Source organism: Schistocerca cancellata, chromosome 5 (genome assembly GCF_023864275.1).
Source record: "Schistocerca cancellata isolate TAMUIC-IGC-003103 chromosome 5, iqSchCanc2.1, whole genome shotgun sequence".
In the NCBI taxonomy this organism is placed as follows: domain Eukaryota; kingdom Metazoa; phylum Arthropoda; class Insecta; order Orthoptera; family Acrididae; genus Schistocerca; species Schistocerca cancellata.
The window spans coordinates 640,669,571-640,695,277 of NC_064630.1; the positions used below are offsets into that span (position 1 = coordinate 640,669,571).

The 25,707-nt window shown below is 42.8% G+C and overlaps 1 protein-coding gene across 1 annotated transcript in view; it reads left to right on the forward strand.

Moving 5' to 3' along the window:
- The window catches only part of LOC126187787 (uncharacterized), a 190,731-nt gene that overhangs the window by 125,179 nt on the left and 39,845 nt on the right, over positions 1 to 25,707 (forward strand). The window contains exons 4-5 of the mRNA XM_049929059.1: positions 4,584 to 5,050; positions 17,199 to 17,297. Of these exons, the coding sequence (XP_049785016.1) occupies positions 4,584 to 5,050; positions 17,199 to 17,297 (566 nt within the window). The remainder of the gene's footprint in view (positions 1 to 4,583; positions 5,051 to 17,198; positions 17,298 to 25,707) is intronic.

A 25,707-nucleotide genomic window follows, 5' to 3' on the forward strand; every position in this document is an offset into this window, starting at 1 on the left:
GCAATTTATGTCTAGAGTATTTTTGATTACCTTTCCCCTCCCAGTCCCTCTGTGATATATTATATTGTTACTATTACTATTTCATTTAAGTAACCATTAAATGCGACCACGCGTGGACACACACACACACACACACACACACACACACACACACACACACACACACATACAGAGAGAGAGAGAGAGAGAGAGAGATATGAAATTGGCTGAGGAACAGAATTTTAGCCACTTACGTATTTTTGAGTTTGGAATCATAGTGTGTGTGTGTGTGTGTGTGTGTGTGTGTGTGTGTGTGTGCACGCCTGCTGAATGGTGCAAATTTATGCAGTTCAAGCAAAGCTTACAAATTTTTTGGAACTACTGTAGTATTGGCAACGTCTTTTTTTATAATATGATGCCATTTTACGTAATGTAGATAAAAGTTACACATTTTTCTTAAAAATACTGATTGCCTGTTCTGTTGGTGTGTTTTTTTTAATTTCCTGCAGATGTGACATCATGAAAAAAGGGGCATGGCTTGTGACATCATGATTATCATGTTCAAAGTGGCCACCAACTTGAGGTGTGGCGTCAATGGTATCGTGCAGTCTACTACTGCGTTTAAGTGCGAAGATGGCCAGGTAGCCCAGAGCCCTACTACTGAAAGGCATAAAAGGGAAGCTGTAGTTAAAAAGGGGGTCAGAGAGGGTTGTAGCCTATCCCCAGTGTTATTCAATCTCTACATTTATCAATCAATAAAAAACAAAGAGATATTTGAAAATGTAATTGAATATTAGTGGTTAAGAAATAAAACCATTAGTGATTACCAACGAAACTGATTTCATATCAGAGAAGGTAAAGGTCTTGTAAGATCAGCTCAATGAAATTGGTAGTGTTCTGATAAGTGGTTGTAAGACTATTATCAACTAAAGCAAAATAAGGGTAATGGAATTTAGTCAAGTGAAATGATGGTATGCTGAGGAAATTAGATTAGGAGATATGGCCCTACAAACACCAGATGAGTTTTGCTATTGGGGTATCAAAATAAGTTACGATGGTAGAAGTACAGATGATACACGATGTAGAAATAGCCAGATAAGCGTTTTTCAGGAAGAGTAAAAGTGTTATTAATTTCTTTTCTGAGGTGTAGCCTTGTGAGGAAGTTAAACGTGGACAATAAAGATTTCAGAAGAGAAGAGAGTGGAAAATTTCAAATGTGGTGCTACAGAAGGATGCTGAAGAGTAATGGATAGATATTCTGACTAATGAAATCTTGGTCCTCTTTTTCCTGTGCCTTTTCCCGCATCTGCGAAGGGTTGGCGTGGTTATTAACTAAGTTGGCATGGTTAATTTCAAGAGTGGCTGAACACTTTTTCTGTCGCCACCCCATTACCCCCTGGGATGCAGCGTGTGTAGCCCAGTTATCTGCGTGCGGTGTGATTCATATGAGATTGTATGAAAGTTTTATAAAAGGTTGCGAATCGTGTAAATGATGCCTGGAAACTGCCTGAAAATCACATCCAAGTCAGCTCCCACACTGATCCCTCATCGTTAATGTGCCGAGGAGATTCGATATAGGGCACCTCCCCATCCAAAAAGCGCCGCTTTAACAAGAATAGCTATACGGGTGTGTGAAACCGATCAGGAGACTCTGTATCGAATAAGGGAAAAAATTATTTTAAGGGACAACTTGAGTGAAAGAAGGGTTTGATTGATAGGTGACGACCTAAGACATTAAAGAACCGTCAATTCCGTTGTGGGGTGAAATATGAGAGTAAAATAACGTAGGGAGACCGATGTTTGACTACAGTAAGCAAGATCAAGTGAATGAAGGTTTTAGCGGTTATGCAGAGATGAAGAGACATGTATAGGATAGTTTAGAATGGAGAGCTGCATCGAACCCATCTTCAGCCTGAAGACTGTAACAACAACAATACAGATACCGAACAAAAACAGTTGTCCCCATCAACATATAAAAGTGTTACAAATTTCGGTGGCAGATAAGAAACATCACACCAAGGAAAAAAGGCCATACAAACGTATGTCGAAAATTCCTTTGTTTTGAGCTACAAATGAAAAAATTAAACTTTTTTTTCAGAAATAAGCGCTAACAAAGATTGAAAACCCTATTAGTTTGATTCTACTCACGCATGCACTGACTGGATCATCAAACATTGTCTTCTCTTTCATACAGCCATGAAAGCTGACGTCCGTTAGCATTCGCGCTGTCTTACAGAAAAACATCTTTTCGCTCATGAAATAAATAATACAATAAAAACGCAGGTTTTAAATAGCTATGATTTTATGGAAAAGTATACAGTGCAGATAGTTAAATACATTCCATAATATTTCGTCACAGACCATAAAGGTCTATTGGTTCATTGAACCCTCTGCCAGGTACTTTGTTGTGAATAGCAGAGTAAGCACGTACGTGTAGATGCAGATGTAGATAAAGGTAAATTTAATTACTGCCTTCCTAGAAGACTGGCAGAATGACTGGCCCACTGAACATCCTTCAGGAGGGCTGTGCTTCGAATCTCCATCGAGCCATCATCAAGATGTAGGTTTGGTTCTCATAGATCATTTAAGCCAAATGCCGTGATGATCGTTCCTTTGAAAATATTGGGACAGATTTCCTCCCCCCTCCTTCCCTATCGGAGCTACTCCCCTGTCTCTAACGACTTCATTATCAACAGGACGTTGAATTAATCTTCTTTCATTTCTTTATAGCGTGCATGATATTGGTCGTTTCTGCTACTTTACAGAATCTCTGTTTAATTATGTAGTGATGTATAAGTAAAGGAAATGAGCCTATCAGTTTACAGTCGAGAGAAGGCCTGCATAAAACTTCACGGGATGTACTCACTACATGCAAGGAGAATGTAAAGCAACGTATAAATAGCGGAAAAGTTAAGATCCAGCACTGTAAAAGCAAAATAAGGGAAAAAGGGGGCAAATGTATACTGAAGCCAGTAAAGAGAAATACCCATTTAAAAAACTAACTGAATGGTCATCTTTACTAATCTGCTATCATTATACAGATCATTCAGCCATGGTTGCAATAAATATGGGTTTATTAGTTCTTCGTTTGCGACACGTGTTGTCTGTGTTGTGAGGCATCTTCAGACAATCGAACTATAGGTAAATAATCATCACATGAAATGAGGGTCACACACAGTAGCCACGCTGTCTGAGACACCTTGGCCACGTTTCGCACGGCTCCCCCCATTGGACGTTTGAATTTTCCCTTGAGCATGGGTGTTTGTGTTGTCCTTAGTGTAAATTTAAGTTAGATTAAGTAGTGTGTAAGCCTAGGGACCGATAGCCTCAGCAATTTGGTCCCATAAGAACTATTCACAAATTTCCAAATGAAATGAGGAGTCAAATGAATGAAAATGATTATTTACAGATGATGATGATTATTTACAGATTATTAGTTTCTCTGAAGATGCCACTCAATGCAAGTAAAACGTATTGCAAATGAAGAACTAATAAATCTGTCTTTATTTCAACCATAACTGATTTCTCTCTATAAAATTACCACAGTTGCTGTACCAGTGCCACAGAATTTGAGAATAAACTGGAATGACTTTTGTTAATCTGGTATATATATAAAGCAGAGTGTATGTATGTGTCTATGTCTGGGCTCTGCTTCCAAACCCCTGTGTTGATTTCAACCAAATTTGGCACAAAAACAGCAGGCTTCATGATTATCACCACTGTGGAGTTATAACCTAATAGCTCCAATACAAGCAGAGATATGGGGAGAGAAAACGACAGGCATCTTATGTGGGAATGGAGATATGAGCAGAGAAAACGACAGGAATCTTGTGTGGGAACAGTATTGGCATGTCAAATCAACCTGCTTTGCAGGCAGCCTAAATGTCAGGGGAAAGAATTGGTTTCCTGAGACCTGATATGTAGGCTGCCCTGCATATATGTTGTGCTGAAGTAGTGTTGACGTGCTTTATCAGCCTGATTTGCATGGTGGCATGTATGTCAACAGAAAATAAATGATTTTCGAGCCCCTGATATGTAGCCTTCCCTGTATAACAGAGTAGTATTGGTCTGCTTTAATGAATTGTATTGCAGGGACTACATATGCCGATGAGCATGGCTGCTGACAAGTTGAGATGGGTAGAGGAGGGGGAAGGACAGAGTGGGAGAGGGGGAGGTGAACAGAGAGAGGGGAGGAGTGGAAGACGTGTGAGGCAGGTGAAAGGTGTAGAGGGGTAGTGGGCAGGTGGAAAAGGAAGAGGGGAAATGGAGATGGAAAGAGGGTAGGAGAGAAGGATACTGTCAGAAGGAAGGGAGCAGAAGGTAAGCTCAGAGAGAGGATATGGAGGAAATGAGCAAAGAGAGGGGCAGGGGAGATGAAAAGACAGAGAGAATGAGGAGGAGGAGGAGGAGGAGATAGAGTTGGGTCGATGAAGTGAATAGACAGGAGGAAGAAGAGGTGGACACAAAGAGAGAGAGGAGGAGGTGTGTTCATTGCATGTGTCGAACCATATGCTTGTTACTGCACGGAGAAAAGTCTAGTTTTCAATGAGAAAAGTGTTCAGAAACATCCAACGGTCTTCTGATGTTGGTTATTTTCGTTGCAGGTACGGTTCTCAGCAAAGTGGGACGCACTCTGTACAGACAGTGGCGACCACGATACCTGTGCGAGATGATGTCGATAATGGAAGTGTTATGGAAGTGTTAGGAACGCCAGCAGTAGATTATTCATCGGAATTGGACAGCATCCTCAATCGCCAGCTATCAGAGACAGCCAGCGAGGCCCATAGCGTCACCTCTTCTCTTGCGGAAGAACCTCAGGTGCAAGATAGTGTGGACCATGACGAGGACGTCAGCGAAGAGGATTCCGCGGACACAGATGAGCAAGACGAGACTAGCAACGACCAGGCGTTCACTGAGGATTGGTATCAAGAGCGGAAGGCAGTACATGTGTCAAATTCACGAAATGTTCGAGTGGGCGAAGTCGCCTACGTGGTGGGGTCACTTAACATCAGCCAAGTTTTGCAGACACACAGTGTTGAGAAGAGCCTGTTCGTGAGCAAAGGCTGCCAAGGTAAGAACAGAACCCTGAAATATTCCTGCTGCTCTGCCGCAATGTCAGTTTAGTAAACTTGTTCCATTACTTTTCTGTTTGCGTGCTTCCACAGTCCTGGAATATTTTAGAAATGGCTTGTTCCGCCTTACCTTTTATTTATTTTTTAAAAATCACGATTTCGGCCGCTGCATCATTGTCTAGTAATAAGTATAAGAAAACTTCAATTCAATTGCTTTTATTTTTATTTTTTAGGAAGTGTAGCTATCAGTTGAGAACATCACAACATACGAAAACGCTATCATAATAAAGTTGTCGTTCCTAAAATACACACAGGAACCTTGAAAATAGTGCACCCAGAGGGGTGAAAGGTACAAACGTGAATCTTCGCAAATAAGTCTCTGGCAATACATCACGGACAGTGGGACAGCAGTCGGACATGAAGTACTTGAATGATGATAACAAAACCAACAGCTGTGCTGGATTCCAACGTCGTTATTTTTTTAACACATGATACATTGAAATCTTCCCTTCTCCTCTATATCTCTTTTGTTACGCAACCTTCCCTTCTACAGTAACCTATGAAACCTTCCCTTAGGATTTCTATCTCTTGCTTAATAATAACAAATGAAATCTTCCCTTTGAAATTAATTCTCTTTCTCAATCTTCGCATACAAATTTAAATGCTGCTTATTGAAAGTGATTTTCTGATTATTTCGATGAAACATAGAATGTGTCGTCGTCGTGGCCCTCAGTCGTTACCTGCAATAACCCAAAACTGTTCCTTACCTTTTTTACTGTTACTGGATCGCCATCTGACTGCTACTTCGAACTGCGACGTAAGTTTACTTGCTCTGTTTTACTATACTCTATTAGATGCTGGTGGGTTGTCATAATAAGTGGCTGTATTTATTACCAAAGCTGACGTTATTCTTTAATTAATTTGACTGAAGTTACGTAATTCATAGTTAAACTTTTTCTTGACAACAATAAAATTTTGCAAAGTTTTACGCTGATGGTTTTTGGGATGGATTATAATTAATAATGCAATTTTGCTGGCAAAAATTAATTGTATTCTGAATGAAATGATTTTACTAACGTTCAAATGGGACTTACTTTTTACAATAACCTTACAACTAGCATTGCGCAAACATACCTTCAGAAGTCTTGAGTTTCTCAAAAAAAAAAAAAAAAAAGAAAAAATAATTCAATAATATTAGTTTCTCTTCTGATAATAGTTAGCTGTTGTCTCTGTACATCCGTTTATAATCTCTTGTAAATCATAGCTGGTGGCTGGCAGGCACACCGCTCCTCTCAACCTCTCGCTTCAGACCTGCTACCGACTCCCTTCACATCTCGCTTACTACTGACTTTCTACGAACGCTAAAGTGCAGTCTCTCCCGCTAACAATGCTTTGGTTCAGACAATCCCTGCTACCATTACAAAATGTATCAATGCGCGGTCTTTCCCGCTCTTATCTTAAAATGTATCCATACGCGATCTCTCCCGCCCTTTTTAAAATTATATCAATGTGCGGTCTCTCCTGCCAACAATACTTTGGTGCAGACATTCCCTGCTACCACAATTATTTCCAACATGACAAATATTAATTATTCCTACTTAATCCTATTAATAAAATATAAATATCTTTCATAAATTGTGGTTTGACAATAAACAATAGAAATATACACGTCTTACAACATGACACCAAATGGTGTCATTTTCAGGCCCCAAGCGTAACCTGCCATCCTCAACCGCAATGACAAAGACCTACGAAGTCTCCGAACGGGAACAGTTATCAAGCGTATACTCCAACATGTGCAACGAACAGAATTGTATGCAGCGGGGCCAAAATTAACTGGATTCTGTACTTGCTACGAAGGTGGGGTCTGAAGATGACGCTATTTGGTGGCGAAACTCGCAGCATTTGTTAAAAAGAATAAACGACGTTGGTTTCTAACACAGCTAGTAGTTTTGTTACCATTATTCGAGTACTTTGTAAAGTACAGTGAGATCTGATAAGCAGATGATCCAAGTGAGGTGCCAATGCGCATGGCCACAGAACCTCCAATGGCGCTGCAGTCGGGCAGGCGGTCCTATTTAAACGGCGCACAGTGGACGAGTCACACACGTGACGATCACATCCTGACTCTAGGAGGACGTTAGTAGGCGCAGAATGCCAGATAGACGTCATAGAACGTTGCTCACAGTTAAGCCAGCTTGAGAGGGGCCTAATCATCGGCTTGAAAACCGCAGGCTGGTCGAGACGCCGTGTGGCTCGCCAGGTTGACCGTTTGAAGTGTTCCTTCAGACGATGTTGGGTGCAATGGACACGAGATGGCACCCACAAACGAAGTTCTGGTTCTGGTGCTACCAGGAGGGGATCGAAGGATCGTGCGGCAAGCGTTCAGGGAGCCTACAATGGCTCACTCCACGAAGCAAGTAAATGTATGCGTGCCAGTTGTTCCACAAGCCATTTACAGACGCCTTGCGGATGCGAATTTGTAGTCTAGTCGCCCTTGCACTGTACTGCCGTTAACACTGAGACACTGGCGACACTATCTACAGTGGTGCCAAACCAGAACGACTTGGACTGCCGCAGACTGCCAAAACGTTATGTTTAGTGGTGAATCTCGACTCCTTTTGGGAACGGATGATAACCACATACGGTTGTGGAAACAGCCTGGTGAACGGTACAGTTCCACGCACGCTGTCAAGTATCACATCGCCAGCACAGCCGACATAATTGAGACCTGGTAGTCAGGGGAAGACAGTATTCGGTTACGATTGTGGACGGGGCTGTAGTCAGTTACTATTGGTTGCCTTCTATAGTTACACACATTTATTTCAAAACAGTAATTCCAGACTCAATAATAAACAAAAACACACGTTATTAATGAAGGAATAAACAACTGTGTAAAATAATAGTGTTTTCAGAGCGTTACAATTTAGCAATCACCATAAAATACAGATACAACAGATAATGTTTTAAAAACAAGCCACTGTGATCACGGCTGAAGGCCTTATACGCCAAGAATGGCAATAAATTAAGAATGTTTAAGAACTCGCTGCAATTTACAACTTACAAACATTAAAATAGAAACACAGCAGAAGGCATCAGACGCCAGACATGGCAGTAAATAAGGTTTTAAGGCTTACTGCTAAAAATATCGATACCAAATTAAAATTTTAAGGCAAATAGGCACAATTATGGCTGAAGGCGTTACACGCCAGGAACGGCAATTATATTAAAAAATTTAGAAAGCTGCCGTAAAACAGCAAATACAATAGCAAAGGCTAATTTTAAAAAAACAAGCAACTGACCACCAAACGGGTGAAATAAAATGATGGTAAACCTTGTAAGACAACCCTTACACTTAAAATACAAAAATGGTTCAAATGGCTCTGAGCACTATGGGACTTAACATCTATGGCCATCAGTCCCCTAGAACTTAGAACTACTTAAACCTAACTAACCTAAGGACATCATACAACACCCAGTCATCACGAGGCAGAGAAAATCCCTGACCCCGCCGGGAATCGAACCCGGGAACGCGGGCGCGGGAAGCGAGAACGCTACCGCACGATCACGAGCTGCCGACCTTAAAATACAGATACAACAGATCATGTTGCCGATACCCTGTAATTGAGGTTTGTGGAACCTTTATGGACCAGCATTATACTGATGGCATTCTTCTGTCCCACGTGGGAACTTTCCCACAAGGTCTACTAAGGCCACTTTCCCAGGAAGATAATGCTCGTCCATATACAGCTCGAGTTCCTCAAGACTTTCTATGTCATATTCCAAGTTTTCCATGACTTGTCTGCTCCCGACTTGTCCTCCATAGGGCATGTGTGAGACCAGCTCTGTAAATAATTTGGAGGTGGCTGTTCAGGATCTGTGGACGTCTGACTCAGGACAACATCAAACGTCTTATGAACTCGATGCTGGACCATATTTCGGCATGTATTTCAGCAAAAAGTGGCCCAACGCGTTACTGATGCTGCACTGTATTTGTCTACTTGCACTCTCTGTATTTGTTTACATGTCTTGATTTTGTGGTCAAGGGAACTTCTCATCTGTATCGTGATGTCTAATAAATTTTATTTCGATCCAATGCTCTCTTCTTGGTGCGCTATTTGCAATGTTCGTGAGTGTGCTAATGTTGTAATTCTAGGTGGTGCGCAGTGGTCACGGATACCGAAAGCAGAGAAGCTGTTATATATTTCTGGAAAATTATAACCTAAGAAATCTGCGAGTTAATTCTTAGTACGTTATTATTGCCATTTTATACCACATCTTAATCATTCACCATTCAGCACTGGACCGACAGCCTCAAACTTACAATACAGTATTTTATATATAAAGAATATAACTGACTGAATGCCAGTCTGCGGAAGACAAGTACGCACATCACTTCACGCTAGAAACTAAACAGCAATCAGAGTAGGAGTTGGGGACAGGTAACCCTGGAAAAAAACCCGGATTCTGTTTCATCTTCCAGTGTTTTCTGGGAGCACTTGGCAGCGGTAGAAGTATAATTCGGACCAGTGTGAAAGTGTTTGTACCGAATAAGGGGAAGAAATGTCCTTAAGAAGAGGTTTGGATTTCAGAAGAAAAGATAAAGAATAACATTTCACTTGAACAATTAATGTACAAAAGTACATAGTGGTAAAAAAGAGATTGTTAGCATGATTTATTGGAAAATCCATCTTTTACACGAGATTTGGGCCTCCTTGACTTCCATCCATTCTCATACATAAAATTATATGTCTGCAAAACCCAGGATGAGTCTCGTTGCACGAGTTCTTCTCCCCGCAGGTAGTCCGTGCAAAGTGCATGTACCTAATGTGCAGTTGCAATAACATTTCTACTACAAGGCCAATAAATTATCCCTTTGAATGCAGCCACTCTACAATTGCCAGGGTGCAACTAGGCACAGGTGAGGCGCACACACTAATTCTCGCTGAATGCCAAACATTCTGGCATGGTAACACAAGCAAGAAATAATAGTACATAAATTCACCGCAGATAGCAAAGTATACAATCTGAGTAAATTTTTTTGTGTCAGGTGTTTACAAATAAATCAGTTTCAATGGCTGATTGCTGCTTAGGCATCTTACCTGCTTTTTTGTACCGAACTTTATAGTTCAGTTAGGTACGCTGCGTCATAGATCCACTACGCGCCGATTTCACTCTGTTAGACACAATAACAGATACCATTCATTCACCAAACCTATCTATATTTTTGACTGATACCAGTTATCAAGAAAGCAGTATAATAATAATTCCAATCCACCAAGTTCTGACCTAGGCGTACGGGATGTATCTTTCGCTGGTGGTATAACTTCCTTTGCACGCTTTGTGGTTCTCTAGGAGCGAGGAACATATGTTGATCGTGGACACAGATTTCAGATACACTACTGGCGATTAAAATTGCTACACCACGAAGATGACGTGCTACAGACGCGAAATTTAATCGACAGGAAGAAGATGCTGTGATATGCAAATGATTAGCTTTTCAGAGTATTCACACAAGGTTGGCGCCGGTGGCAACACCTACAACGTGCTGACATTGGGAAAGTTTTCAATCGATTTCTCATACACAAACATCAGTTGACCGGCGTTGCCTGGTGAAACGTTGTTGTGATGCCTCATGTAAGGAGGAGAAATGCGTACCATCACGTTTCCGACTTTAATAAAGGTCGGATTGTACCCTATCGCGATTGTGGTTTATCGAATCGCGACATTGCTGCTCGCGTTGGTCGAGATCCAATGACTGTTAGCAGAATATAGAATTGGTTGACTGACCTCGGAAGATGTTCTCCGTAGTTGAGAACGAAACGTCAGGGAGAAGAAGTTCTACAGATCGACAACGGCAACTTAGCCCGGAAGTGTTTACTGATGAAGACGCCGGCCGTGAAAGCCTACATGGAATGATAGAATTGGTAGGTTCAGGAGGGTAATACGGAACGCCGTGCTGGATCCCAACGGCCTCGTAACACTAGCAGTCGAGATGACAGGCATCTTATCCGCATGGCTGTAACGGATCGTGCAGCCACGTCTCGATCTCTGAGTCAACAGATGGGGACGTTTGCAAGACAACAACCATCTGCACCAATAGTTCGACGACGTTTGCAGCAGCATGGACTATCAGCTCGGAGACCATGGCTGCGATTACCCTTGACGCTGCATCACAGACAGGAGCGCCTACGATGGTGTACTCAACGACGAACCTGAGTGCACGAATGGAAAAACGTCATTTTTTCGGATGAATCGAGGTTGTGTTTACAGCATCATGATGGTCGCATTCGTGTTTGGCGACATCGCGGTGAACGCACATTGGAAGCGTGTATTCGTAATCGACATACTGGCATATCACCCGGCGTGATGGTATGGGGTGCCATTGGTTACACGTCTCGGTCACCTCTTGTTCGCACTGACGGCACTTTGAACAGTGAACGTTACATTTCAGATGTGTTACGACCCGTGACTCTACCCTTCATTCGAACCCTGCGAAACCCTACATTTCAGCAGGATAATGCACGACCGCATGTTGCAGGTCCTGTACGAGTCTTTCTGGATACAGCAAATGGTCGACTGCTGCCCCGGCCAGCGCATTCTCCAGATTTCTCACCAACTGAAAACGTCTGGTCAATGGTGGCCGAGCAACTGGCTCGTCACAATACGCCAGTCACTACTCTTGATGAACTGTGGTATCATGTTGAAGTTGCATGGGCAGTTGTACCTGTATACGCCATCCAAGCTCTGTTTGACTCAGTGCCCAGGGGTATCAAGTCCGTTATCACGGCCAGAGGTGGTTGTTCTGGGTACTGATTTCTCAGGATCTATGCACAGAAACACCGTGAAAAATGTAATCAGATGTCAGTTCTAGTATAATATATTTGTCCAATGAATACCCGTTTATCATCTGCATTTCTTCTAGGTGTAGCAATTTTAATGGCCAGTAGTGTATTAATTTATTCTACATGTAATATCAGATAGTAAAAGTAATGCATAAGTTTCTTTACTGTAGTTGCAGCGCTAGTAGATTTGATCTCTGAAACATATAGAGATACATAACTCAGGCAGTCTTCTATACAGTAACTATTCCGTAAATGACGAGCCCTGACCACTACAAAAGCCTGTAAAAACTTATGAAAATGGCAATCACACAAAATGGGGTCTATGTACCAATGTTTGAACTTAAGTATACTACCGCTAGAGCTCCGGATAGTAGATGCTTGCGTATCATCGGCAATGGCTTAAGCGTACGTGGGTGCGCCCTCATGCCACAGTAGCGGTAGTAGTGAAAATGACGGCGTGACTGGCGGCGAGCGCTTTTTAGAGTGCGGCCGATTGGCTGGTGGCCGATACTGCAGTTGAAAACCAAAAAGCGTTACTTGTGATCTCCTGCTATATACACTACCCTCCGTAAGTTTGGAAACACCAAGTGATTATGGAAAATGGAAAAGAAATACATTACAAAATTGCATTTTAATGTTGTCTAAACGTTTATTAAGCTCAAACAATACAAGATAAATGCAACTACTAAATTTTAGAAACTTGAAAATAACCATCGATTGCTTTAATCACTGCCTTGCATGCTCTCGAAATGAGACGGGTAAATTTTGTCATGGTCTCAATTGTATTTAGTCTCCACTCTTGCTGCAGGACCTCTCATAAGTCATGATTTCCTGTTTTCGGAGCCTGCTGTCCATCTCATCCCATAGTAGTTCGATTGGGACTGGGGAGACCATTCCACATTTTTCAAAATTTCTTGAACCTCAAGACACTTCATATAGTTCTGACACAAGTGGGATGTGTGTTTCTGATCGTTGTCTTGCTGCAAAACAAATACTTTCCCAATCAGATGCAAAGCAGGTGTCTGGGCTTGTCGCTGAAGAATGGCATGATAATTCTGTTGTTCCATTTTTCCATCTACTTTCACGAAATCTCCGACTTTGTTCCCTCCAAAAGATCCCATGCCATCACGGAACTCCCTCCACAGTTGAAATTACGCACTGAGGGTTCAAACGTTCATGGGGTAAACGACGTAGAATTGACGGCTTTTACTTCCACACATTTAGGACTTGGATTCATCAGTGAATTAGACTCTTCCACAGTCCCCTGCTGTCCATTGTTGGTGCTCGTAGCTCATTAAAGCCTTTTCTTCTTTTTAACAGTGTATAACAATGGCTTGCTTGCTGCTACATAACTCTGGAGGTTGTTTTCTGCCAGGCCCCGTCTCTGCGTTGACTCACTTACTGGCGTATGCCTAGTTGTGTTTAGCTCGGCTGTCAGTTCAAGCACAGTTTTGAATCTGTTACATTTAGTGATCACTACCAAATACTTTCCCCGACGTTCTGACGTTTTCCTGGATGCTGCTGAGCGAGAACGATCATCATAGGAGCCTGTATCTCGATGCCGGTGGATGATGTTGACTATACCGCTAACGGTACTACAACTAAACAGAACTATAAACACAACGTACAGGGTGACAATTATTGAACTGTACGAAATAAAACGTAAAATAGTTACAAACTACGGCGTGCACACCTTCTATTCAACATGTAAATGTCACTATAGATACTCGGAGTTCGGTTATGACATGTTCGATATGCCTGCCATCACTGGCGATGATGAAATGTAGAAGAATAGCGAAATTCTGCACGACCCGCCTAAGTGTGGGAACATTGATGGTGTCGATGACCTCCTGAATGGCTGTTTCCAGCTCAGCAATGATTTCTGAGGTCATTGCTCTACACCTCGTAATATAGCCCTACAAAAAGAAGTCGCGTGTATCCTGATCCGGAGAATGTGGCGGTCAATCGAGGCCTATGCCAGTGGCCTCTGGGTACCCCAGAGGCAAAATGCGTTCCCCAAAGAGCTGCTCCAGGGCATGAAGCTCTCACCTGCTTCGATGGGGTCGAGTTCCGTCTCGTCGAAATCAGAGTCACTTTGGATAACGGGGATGAAATCATCTTCCGAAACCTTCACGTACCGTTCGGTAGTCACCGTGCCATCAAGGAATATTGCACCGATTATTCCGTGACTGGGTATTCCACGCCACACAGTCACCTATCGAGATGGAATACACTTCTCGTTCGCGAAATGCGGATTCTCAGTCCCCAAAATGCGCCTGTTTTGTTTATTGACAAACCTATCCAAATGAAATAGCTGACAACAACAAGGCGCGTGCGCATGCGCATAGTAGTTCTCATCATGCCACACGGCCAACCGTGCAGTTTGAACGACCTAGCACAAACCGTTCAGAAGTTATGACGATTTTACTTGGTATAGTTCAATAATTGTCACCCTGCACCTCTAAACAGTCGTGCCGCCTATTGGCACCAACTGGCGTGTTCAGTAGAAATGCTTGGACACCTGAAGCCAGTTTATATAAAACTGAGCAATACCAATATGTACAACTTTGTATGAAAATGTAGAATAATTATCTGTACAACTGTGTCATTATTAATCATTATTTGGGAAAACTATTCTGCACTGTAATCGAGAATTCACATAGATCACTCTCATTTTGATCCGTTGCAAAACACAGCATGGTGTTTCCAAAGCTATTGGGGGGGGGGGGGGGGGGGTAACGTACTCACAGTAGGCAGCTCTCCGTCCCAGTCTCGATGCGGTGGTATCTATCATGAATGGCCGGCCGGTGTGGCAGGGCGGTTCTAGGCGCTACAGTCTGGAGCCGAGCGACCGCTACGGTCGCAGGTTCGAATCCTGCCTCGGGCATGGATGTGTGTGATGTCCTTAGGTTAGTTAGGGTTAAGTAGTTCTAAGTTCTAGGCGACTGATGACCTCAGAAGTTAAGTCGCATAGGTCTCAGAGCCATTTGAACCATTTATCATGAATGATCCGATTTCTATAGCTACAAACATTTCGCCTTTAGAAGAGAGAATGGAAAAGGTTCCATAAGAAATTCATACTCTTGTAAGATCCTGTCTTGTGAGACTGTTTTAGTATGTAATTCACGTGCTTTTGACTGTTATTAGAGGTTCAGAGAGCTGTAACTCTATGTCCAAAGATTTTTTTTCCTTGAAATTGTCTACACTACTTCTTTCTAAATTATTTGCCATTTCTCCTCAAACGCTACTATTCGTATTTCAAAAAGTTTCAGTGATGGTATCATATGTGTTCATAAACTGACAGAAACCAGTCTTTCTACTTGATGCACTGACGAATGTAGTAAAGTGATCTCACGCTATTTATGGGTCTAGTAAATGGCATTTATAGATGTAATTAATGGCTCCCTTCTTTTTAAGATGTCCGCAAAGCAAACCACAAATTTGGAAACTTCGCGACGATATTATTGATTAAATTTGCTCCAATTCCTTACCGCATCGATGTACCGGGTGTGATACAAACGGAAAAAAAAAATCCGCTGTGATCACTTTGTGCACGAAAGAGTTTTATTGGGATAGAGGAATATGGAAGAGGGCACTGTATGCTGAGAGTTTACACAGGAAAGACCCTACCTGCTTACTTTTCAACGAAAGCGATCCGCTACTAGAGACGCTTTGTGACATACACCGACATAATCCGAGGTAGCATACCAAGGGCGTTCAGCACTTAATGCAACGCGTGTTTTCGCCGGCCAATTTGAGTTGAAAAAAACGCGGAATTTGTTATAGGGCATCGTATATTTCCCCGTTAGTCCCTACATTTCCATGAAGTTCTGATAGGTGGCGCCACTATACGTAGCCATCAAAATGGCATCTATAACAGAGAGCTATCATTGAGTTTCTTTTGGCTGAAAACCACAGCATAGCAGATGTTCAAGGTCGTTTAATAGAAGGTCTGTGGAGACCTGGCAATAAACAAAAGCACGGTGAGTCGTGGGGCGAGGCCTCTGACATCATTGCAATAAGGTCGCGCGTTGCTGTCCTGCGTCCAGAGTGCTGGCCGGACGCTCACAGCTGTGACTGATTGCGCGCTACGATGCTGATCGTGACAATTTTTTGGAGAACATCGTCTCAGATGATGAAACATGGGTTCATCACATCGAACCGGAAAAAATGGCAATCCATGGCGTGGCGCCACACTATCTCTCCTCCGAAGAAAAAGTTCGAAGCCGCACCCTCACCTTTGGGACACTGAAGGTGTTGTTCTGTTTGATGGCCTCCCTTGTGATGCAAAGATCAACTCTTAAGTGTATTGTTCTACCCTCAGAAAACTGAAGAAACGACTTCAGCGTGTTCGTCGTCTCAAAAATGCAAACGAACTTCTCCTTCTCCATGACAACGCAAAGCCTCGGGGAAGTCTGCGCATCCTAGAGGAGCTCACAAAACTTCATTGGAGTGTCCTTCCTCAGCTATCCTACAGGCAGAATCTCGCACCTTCCGACTTCCATCTGTCTGGCCCAATTAAAGATGTACTCTGAAGGGAGAAGTACGTGGATGATGAGGAGCAAGACGTTGGCTCCTACATCGACCAGTGAAGTGGTACCACGCGGGAATACGAGCCCTCCCAGTAAGGTGCCATAGTGCCGTCTCATTTAACGGAGATATTGCTGAAAAAACTGGTTCTGTAACCAAAAGAGTGGAGAATAACATGGTGTATTAGAATCGGGGAAAAAACAGCTTTCAGAAAAAAATGTGTTGCATTACTTATTGAACGTCCCTTGAATATTGGCTTTTGCATGGCGTCAGTACGAAATAATTCGGCTGACTATTGCACACAAAATATCACCAAATAAGCTGAAACACTCGCTTCCTGAGGATGATGAATAAGGGTGTCTGTAGAAAGTTTGTCACCCTAACTACACCAAGGAAACCTACAGATGTTGATCTCCTTAGCCCGATCAGCTTTAGATTCTGTTCAGTAAAATTGATTTAACAGAGTGTAATGTTGTTGTAACGGAGAAGGTTATTGTCAAAGTGCTCTGTAGTGCCCATAATAAAATTCTTTCCTAGTACTTTTTTTAAAGTGACCTACACTTAAAATTTTGTAACTTATTATAATAGAAGGCGACGAGAAATGACATTTGCTCATTATTGATAGCTTAAGAGATGAAGACCATAAGTGATCTAATTATCCTCTGATAACAATTCCGTTATTCGTCTATAGCGCATCTTAACAGTGTAGCTGAAGAAATCAGGACGAACATTTCGACACTGCTCCCATCTTCAGGAACGACCTTTGTTGCAGAGAAGGAGCTACGCGTGGTGCGACGCAGCGAGTGGCGGGCGCGGCCGCCGGCGAGGCACGTGACTCCGCTGTGCAAGCCTGCCACCAAGGTCGTCCTCTGTGAGTACACTACATTACACTACACACGACACATCCGTTTCAAGTTCCTGCGTATGGGCGTCTGCTAATTGGGAGTGGGGCAAGAGGGGACAGTTCACCCCTACAGGAATCAGGGTTACAGACGTTTTGTTAATTAAAACAAAATATTTTCAAGTATTTCTGGAAATCATTGTAATTCTACTGAACTGCATATTTAGAATCGTCGAATGTAGAGACGCACTGTGGTTTTAGCAAGTACTACATAAATGGGGTTAGTTCGGTTGTCAGTGTGCTTACAGTTATATTTCTAAATGAGATTTATATATTAATACCATCAGCTGCTTATGGGCGTGTATATATATCAACGGGGACATATGAAAATTTGTGCCCCTACCAGGACTCGAACCCCACTCTCCTGCTTACAAGGCAGACGCTCTATCCATCTGAGCCACCGAGGGCACGTAGGATAATACGTCTGCAGGGACTATCTCGCGCACGCCTCCCGCGAGACCCACATTCTCACCTTATATGTCCACACAATACATTCGTAGTGGCCCTACCCAACACACTCATTACTCGTGAGAGACATTCTTACCAAGTCCCGTAAGAGTTCGGGTAATATGTGTGCATCCGCACAGAAGAGGAAGGTCATGGCTAGTATTGCCAGAGCTATATACTTATATGGATATGGTGTCTGTTCTTTCGGATATTTCCGAAAGAATAGACACCATATCCATATAAGTATATAGTTTCTTTCTTGTCGCGGTGACTATTTCGGCCTTGTCTTGTAGTCACGGCGAAGCTTAAGAGAACATTGTCGAAATATAATCTGTAACTTTTCTACTTTGCTTCCCCGTACAGCTCTTATCGTTCTATGGAAAGGGGTAGTTGGAACAGACCACAGTGCTTTGTATAAACATCGGAGGAGCTCACCTATCCGGTGTCCATTCCCAATTTTCACAGGGTCGTCACTGCTCCTACTCCCCATCGTCTCTACATAGTATGTTGCTAATTTTCGAGGACACACAGACAAGATCTGTTAAGACTAGCTGAGGATGTATCCAGTTTCACTCTAACGAACGTGAGGCGGTGCATGAAGTTCGACTATGCTAATTATACGGAACCAAATGCATCAGTCACAAAGAAGGACTACAATTTCTACGCTAGAAGAGAGGATAATGATTATGAAATTTCAAAATCGAAAATAAGTCCTCTCCAGGAGCCAGTACCTACTCAAGTGTATGGAACGCACGATCAAGCAACAGAGCAACGAAAGAGTCTGGATGCCGTAGCTACTCAGCAACATGTCAAATTGGATAGATCAGTCCTTGGGTGATAAAAATTCTTCTTAAAGGCCAATTTCAAGGTTGTTTTGGAAAATTTCCTACGTTCATCACGTCAGACACTATCAGAGACCTATACTTTATCCCAGTAGATGTACCTTTTAAAACACGTGGTTTTCAATTCTTATGTCTGCCCTTGGTGGCTAGTGGTCAGCGCGACGGAATGTCTTACCTAAGGGCGCGAGTTCGATTCCCGGCTGGATCGGAGATTTTTTCCGCTCAGGGACTGGATGTTGTGTTGTCCTTATCATCATCATTTCATCCCCATCGACACGCAAGTCGCCGAAGTGGCGTCAACTTGAAAGACTTTCACGAGGCGACCGGTGTACCCGACGGGAGACCCTAGCCACATGGCATTTCCTATTTTCCAATTCTTATTACATGTTTCACTGGATCTACTTTTACTGTGCTGACAAACATTACAAGTTAGAAGACACGAAACACAGATTAATATCATCGTACGTGACGTTCTGGAAGGAAAAAGAAAAGTATTGATGGCGTCAAAGTTAAACAAGCATTTTGCCTTATTTACTATTTCTACACTTTGAGGAGTATTATGAAATTATATGGAATTTATTTAACTGGCCTGAATATTTTTTTTCGCTTTCGGATTGTAATCATTGTAAAATAATATTATTCTTAAGTGAATTAAAATATTTGTTATGAAATTTTCGAGCTTCATTCCCTAAATATACTCACAACTTAATGATGTGAGAATGTAACTGCAGCTCGTCAAATCAAAAAGGAGGCAGCCATATTCATAAACTATTAATAATATACTAATAGAGATGGTCCAGTAATGACCCATCTTTACCTTTCAAGTAGGCATATAAAAGTTATCTACTTTCGAAATATCGAGAGGATAACTATTGAACGTGTGTTTTGTGTATTTCCAATGAAATTTGTCAAAAATGGCAGTTTTAGAATCTTGCCTGTTCTTGGAGAAGCTTCAAAGTTTCTACGGACGGCTATGTTGCTGTGTCTTACCGTTTTCGAGTGCTGACCGCAAGAATTGTATATGAAATGGACATTTACCATTCTTGGGGGGTTCAACTGTGACTGAAGTGTACATGACCGAGTGAGAAGGCTCAGTGGGCAGACACTGGATTCGTATTCGTGAGGACGCCAGAAACCACTAAATACAACTGCCAGGATGATGTTCAGATGCTTATACATCTAACAGTTACTTTCAGACCCCGCCCAGGTGATACAGATGCTGTCTCTAATCCTTGGAGCCAGAGCATATTGTTGTACTGTTGCATGGAACTTCAAGGCAATAGTATGAGGCTGCGTTCAACTGGCTCACAGACATGCACAGCTCGTCTGCTATTCACTGCCAATTCGCCCCAAGTTATCTCCCTATGTGGTCATGGTTCACATCGCCTTAGGTTTTGTGGATAGCATTTCCAAAATTATCCTTCTGCACAGCACAAGAACTACCAAACGTCGGTGCCTGAAGTGGCCCAGGAAGAATATGTTTCGCTATAGGTCTTGTGGCTACAGTTATTATAGGCGAGCTGTATCCTCTGTGAGCTGTCGTCTTACTGTCTTCGAAGGCTGTGTAGAGTCCTTGAAATAACAGGCTTGCGAATTTCTGACAGCATTACACAGTGTTGCCTTACGGTATCACGTTGCACCCCATCCAATGCTATGCCTGGGATCCGGCTCTGGAATTGTTAAAGGAGCAATGCCAGCTGCAACACTACACAAACAGAAGAACCAGAGACATGGAGATGGAAAACGAGCCCCTGACGGACTGCCAGGCGCACCAGACCGAAGATGGAACACCCAGAAGTGGGACTGGTGGGCGCGGACCGCAGAGGGAACATCCAGAGACGCAGCGGACGAAAAACAGGGCGGCAACGCTCCAACAGGTCATGGTGAGCGGGCGCGGACCGCAGGGGGAACGCTTGGTACCCCAGACCGTAGATGAAACCCGAGGAGCGGGTTTGGTGGGCGCGGACCGCAGAGGGAACACCTAGAACCGCAGTGGACGGAAAACGGAGCAGCAACGCTCCAGCAGGTCGCAGGGAATGGGCGCGGACCACAGAGGAAGCTCCTGCAGCCGTTGGTGGAGGGGGAAGGCCATAGGCATAAATACTGGACCAGGTCCACTCGAGGAGCAGTCTCAGGTCGCACCTGATGAAGGTCACGAGCTACGTGACCGAAATATCGTGCAAGTACGACGCTGATATCCAGCAGAACACCCGACAACCCAAGATGTAATGTTTTTACATGTTTGTTTCTGCGGGTGACTATTGGCAAGATATTGCAAAGCTTCACAAAATGGTTCAAATGGCTCTAAGCACTAGGGGTCTTAACTGCTGTTGTCATCAGTCTCCTAGACTTAGAACTACTTAAACTTAAATAGCCTAATGATAACACACACATCCATGCCTGAGGCAGGATTCGAAACTGCGACCGTAGCAGCAGCGTGGTTCCGGACTGAAGCACCTGGAACCGCTCGGCCACAGCGGACGGTAAAATAAATATTAAAATGTAATGCGATGTAGAATTTAAACCTCTTACATGACTGACAGGTTAGAAAATTTAAAGAGGGAAATGGATAGGTTAAAGTTAGATATAGTGGGAATTAGTGAAGTTCGGTGGCAGGAGGAACAAGACTTTTGGTCAGGTGAATACAGGGTTATAAATACAAAATCAAATAGGGGTAATGCAGCAGTAGGTTTAATAATGAATAAAAAAGAGGAGTACGGGTAAGCTACTACAAACAGCATAGTGAACGCATTATTGTGGCCAAGATAGACACGAAGCCCACGCCTACTACAGTAGTACAAGTTTATATGCCAACTAGGTCTGCAGATGACGAAGAAATTGATGAAATGTATGATGAGATAAAAGAAATTATTCAGGTAGTGAAGGGAGACAGAAATTTAATAGTCGTGGGTGACTGGAATACGAGAGTAGGAAAAGGGAGAGAAGGAAACGTAGTAGGTGAATATGGATTGGGGGGAAGAAATGAAAGAGGAAGCCGCCTGGTAGAGTTTTGCGCAGAGCATAACTTAATCATAGCTAACACTTGGTCAAGAATCATGAAAGAAGGTGGTATACATGGAAGAACCCTGGAGATACTAGAAGGTATCAGATAGATTATATAATGGTAAGACAGAGATTTAGGAAGCAGGTCTTAAATTGTAAGACATTTCCAGTGGCAGATGTGGACTCTGACCACAATCTATTGGTTATGAACTGTAGATTAAAACTGAAGAAACTGCAAAAAGGTGGGAATTTAAGGAAATGGGACCTGGATAAACTGAAAGAACCAGAGATTGTACAGGGTTTCAGGGAGAGCATAAGGGAACAATTGACAGGAATGGGGGAAAGAAATACAGTAGAAGAAGAATGGGTAGCTTTGAGGGATGAAATAGTGAAGGCAGCAGAGGATCAAGTAGGTAAAAAGACAAGTAGGTAAAAAGACGAGGGTTAGTAGAAACCCTTGGGTAACAGAAGAAATATTGAATTTAATTTATGAAAGGAGAACATATAAAAATCCAGTAAATGAAGCAGGCAAAAAGGAATACAAACGTCTCAAAAATGATATCGACAGGAAGTGCAAAATGGCTAATCAGGGATGGCTAGAGGACAAATGTAAGGATGTAGACGCTTATCTCACTAGGGGTTAGATAGATACTGCCTACAGAAAAATTAAAGAGATCTTTGGAGAAAAGAGAACCACTTGTATGAATATCAAGAGCTCAGATGGACACTCAGTTCTAAGCAAACAAGGGAAAGCAGGGAGGTGTAAGGAGTATATAGAGGGTCTATACAAGGGCGATGTACTTGCGGACAATATTATGGAAATGGAAAAGAACGTAGATGAAGATGAAATGGGAGATACGATACTGCGTGAAGAGTTTGACAGAGCACTGAAAGACCTGCGTCGAAACAAGGCCCCGGGAATAGACAACATTCCATTAGAACTACTGACAGCCTTGGGAGAGCCAGTCCTGAAAAAACTCAACCGTCTGGTGAGAAAGATGTATGAGACAGGCGAAATACCCTCGGACTTCAAGAAGAACATAATAATTCCAATCCCAAAGAAAGCAGGTGTTGACAGATGTGAAAATTACCGAACTATCAGTTTAATAAGTCACAGCTGAAAAATACTAACGCGAATTCTTTACAGACAAATGGAAAAACTGGTAGAAGCCGACCTCGGGGAAGATCAGTTTGGATTCAGTAGAAATGTTGGAACACGTGAGGCAATACTGACCCTACGACTTATCTTAGAAGAAAGATTAAGGAAAGGCAAACCTACGCTTCTAGCATTTGTTAACTTAGAGAAAGCTTTTGACAATGTTGACTAGAACACTCTCTTTCAAATTCTGAAGGTGGCAGGGGTAAAATACAGGGAGCGAAAGGCTATTTACAATTTGAACAGAAACCAGATGGCAGTTATAAGAGTCGAATGGTATGAAAGGGAAGCAGTGGTTTGGAAGGGAGTGAGACAGGGTTGTAGCCTCTCCCCGATGTTATTCAATCTGTATATTGAGCAAGCAGTAAAGGAAACAAAAGAAAAGTTCGGAGTAGGTATTAAAATCCATGGAGAAGAAATAAAAACGTTGAGGTTCGTCGATGACATTGTAATTCTGTCAGAGACAGCAAAGGACTTGGCAATGGCAAGGAAAGCGTTTCTGAAGAAGAAAAATTTGTTAACTTCGAGTATAGATTTAAATGTCAGGAAGTCGTTTCTGAAAGTATTTGTATGGAGTGTAGCCAGGTATGTAAGTGAAACGTGGACGATAAATAGTTTAGACAAGAAGAGAATAGAAGCTTTCGAAATGCGGTGCTACAGAAGAATGCTGAAGATTAGATGGGTAGATCACATAATTAATGAGGAGGTATTGAATAGAATTGGGGAGACGAAGAGCTTGTGGCACAACTTGATTAGAAGAAGGGATCGGTTGGTAGGACATGTTTTGAAACATCTAGGGATCACGAATTTAGTATTGGAGGGCAGCGTGGAGGATAAAAATCGAAGAGGGAGACCAAGAGATGAATACACTAAGCAGATTCAGAAAGATGTTGGCTGCATTAGGTACTGGGAGATGAAGAAACTTGCGCAGGATAGAGTAGCATGGAGAGCTGCATCAAACCAGTCTCAGGACTGAAGACCTCAACAACAATAGCAACAACAACATGACTGTATTACGAATAAAGCAACTTAAGAAAACAATAGTAAGAACCGGAGACAATAGAAAACAGATTCTCCGAAAGAGGATCGCTCTTGCGAACATTGCATTAGAAGGCCAACACGCTGCATATAAAGGTACTAGCGACAACGTGTTTTCCTGGAGTATTTACTTGCTTCAAAACAGTCCTCACAAAAAGTAGCTCACGTAGTAGCCACGATCTCATTCGGATCTCTACGAGAGAGTTCTTCTCATTCTCTGTAACATTGAAAAACAATTTTCAGCTGTTTTTGTACATGTTTTTTTACAGTGAGGTACTGCACACCATTCGGTCATCAGTCCCCTAGAACTTAAACCTAACTAACCTAAGGACATCACACACATCCATGCCCGAGGCAGAATTCGGACCTGCGACCGTAGCGGTCGCGCAGTTCCAGACTGAAGCGCCTAGAACCGCTCGGCCACAGCGGCCGGCCCCATATTCCGAGACGTAAATTCCAAAGGAAGTCATCATTGCGACCGAGCCTTACGTCAGCAGACGCAACGTGCTAGCCAGTGACGTCACAGGCATTACATGACTCAAATGGAGCGTTTAGTGGGTTCTCAGACTATTGGAATTTCATTTCTGGTTCTTTTAATGCAGAAGTTCATGAAGGCGAGAATAATTAACTATTAAATACGATTTCCGTAAAACAGTCAAATACTGTATTGCTACCATTTTCAGAGGGAACAGCAGAGTGTAATGAGCAAGTCTTAGAAATTGTCGAATAACGATGGGAGGCATTCCCAGCATCTCCTTACCAGTGTACGTGAGTAACTTTCTTTTCTTTTAAAGAGTTTACGCCAGTAGTTAGAAATAATTGACACGAAAAACCGTACTTTATTTACTGCGGACCTCCTGTCACTGCGCCGTAGACACAGCAGCCTGCCTCGCCGACCGGCTGCACACCGCGAAAGCAGTTCCGTGAACGATTGATCACACTAGACACTTGTTGTTATTCTGTTAAATTCAGTTAAATATGCCGTAGAGAACGTATTCTACGAACGTGAATATAAAAGTGATGATCGTTTGTTTCTCCAGATATTTTTATTAAAAATAACGAAAAACTTATCTTTCAACATATCTCAGCCTGCCGGAGTGGCCGAGCGGTTCTAGGCGCTGCAGTCTGGAACCGCGCCACCGCTGCGGTCGCATGTTCGAATCCTGCCTCGGGCATGGATGTGTGTGATGTCCTTAGGTTGGTTAGGTTTAAGTACTTCTAAGTTCTAGGGGACTGATGACCACAGAAGTTAAGTCCCATAGTGCTCAGAGCCATTTGAACTATTTGAACGTATCTCAATATCTCTTTTATATGTAGCCGTTGTACAATTACCGCAGCAATCTAATAACTTTCCTAGGCCCTCTGCGTATTCAGCTATCGCAACTAGTTTGAACCAACCTCTGACGCCCTCTTTCTGTTCATTGCCATTTCAATAGTGCTTTCGGCAGAAGAAGAAAACATGCCTAATGCCGCTGATGCCATTATTCTTCACTGACACACAATTTAAATATAGGCCTATGTCTGACACCTTTCAATGGCAACAGCGGTCGACTGCAGCCGCCATCTGCCCGTTGCGCTTGCGTATTCAAAGCGTGTGACGTCACGCCAGTGAGTGGGAGCACTCGTAAACGGGATTTTGCTGCTGTCACTAGCGAGCCAGGATGTTAATCTGCCAAGCAGAGACGCTACGATAATCCTTGATAATCTATTTCACAGATGGGGTCGTAAGGTTGGTTGGTTGATTGGTTGATTTGGAGAAGGGGATCAAACAGAGAGGCCATCTGTTCCACCGGAGTAGGGAAGGATTGGGAAGGAAATCGATTGTGTCCTTTCAAAGGTACCATCCCAGCATTTGCCTGAAGCGATTGAGGGGAATCACGGAAAACCTAAATCA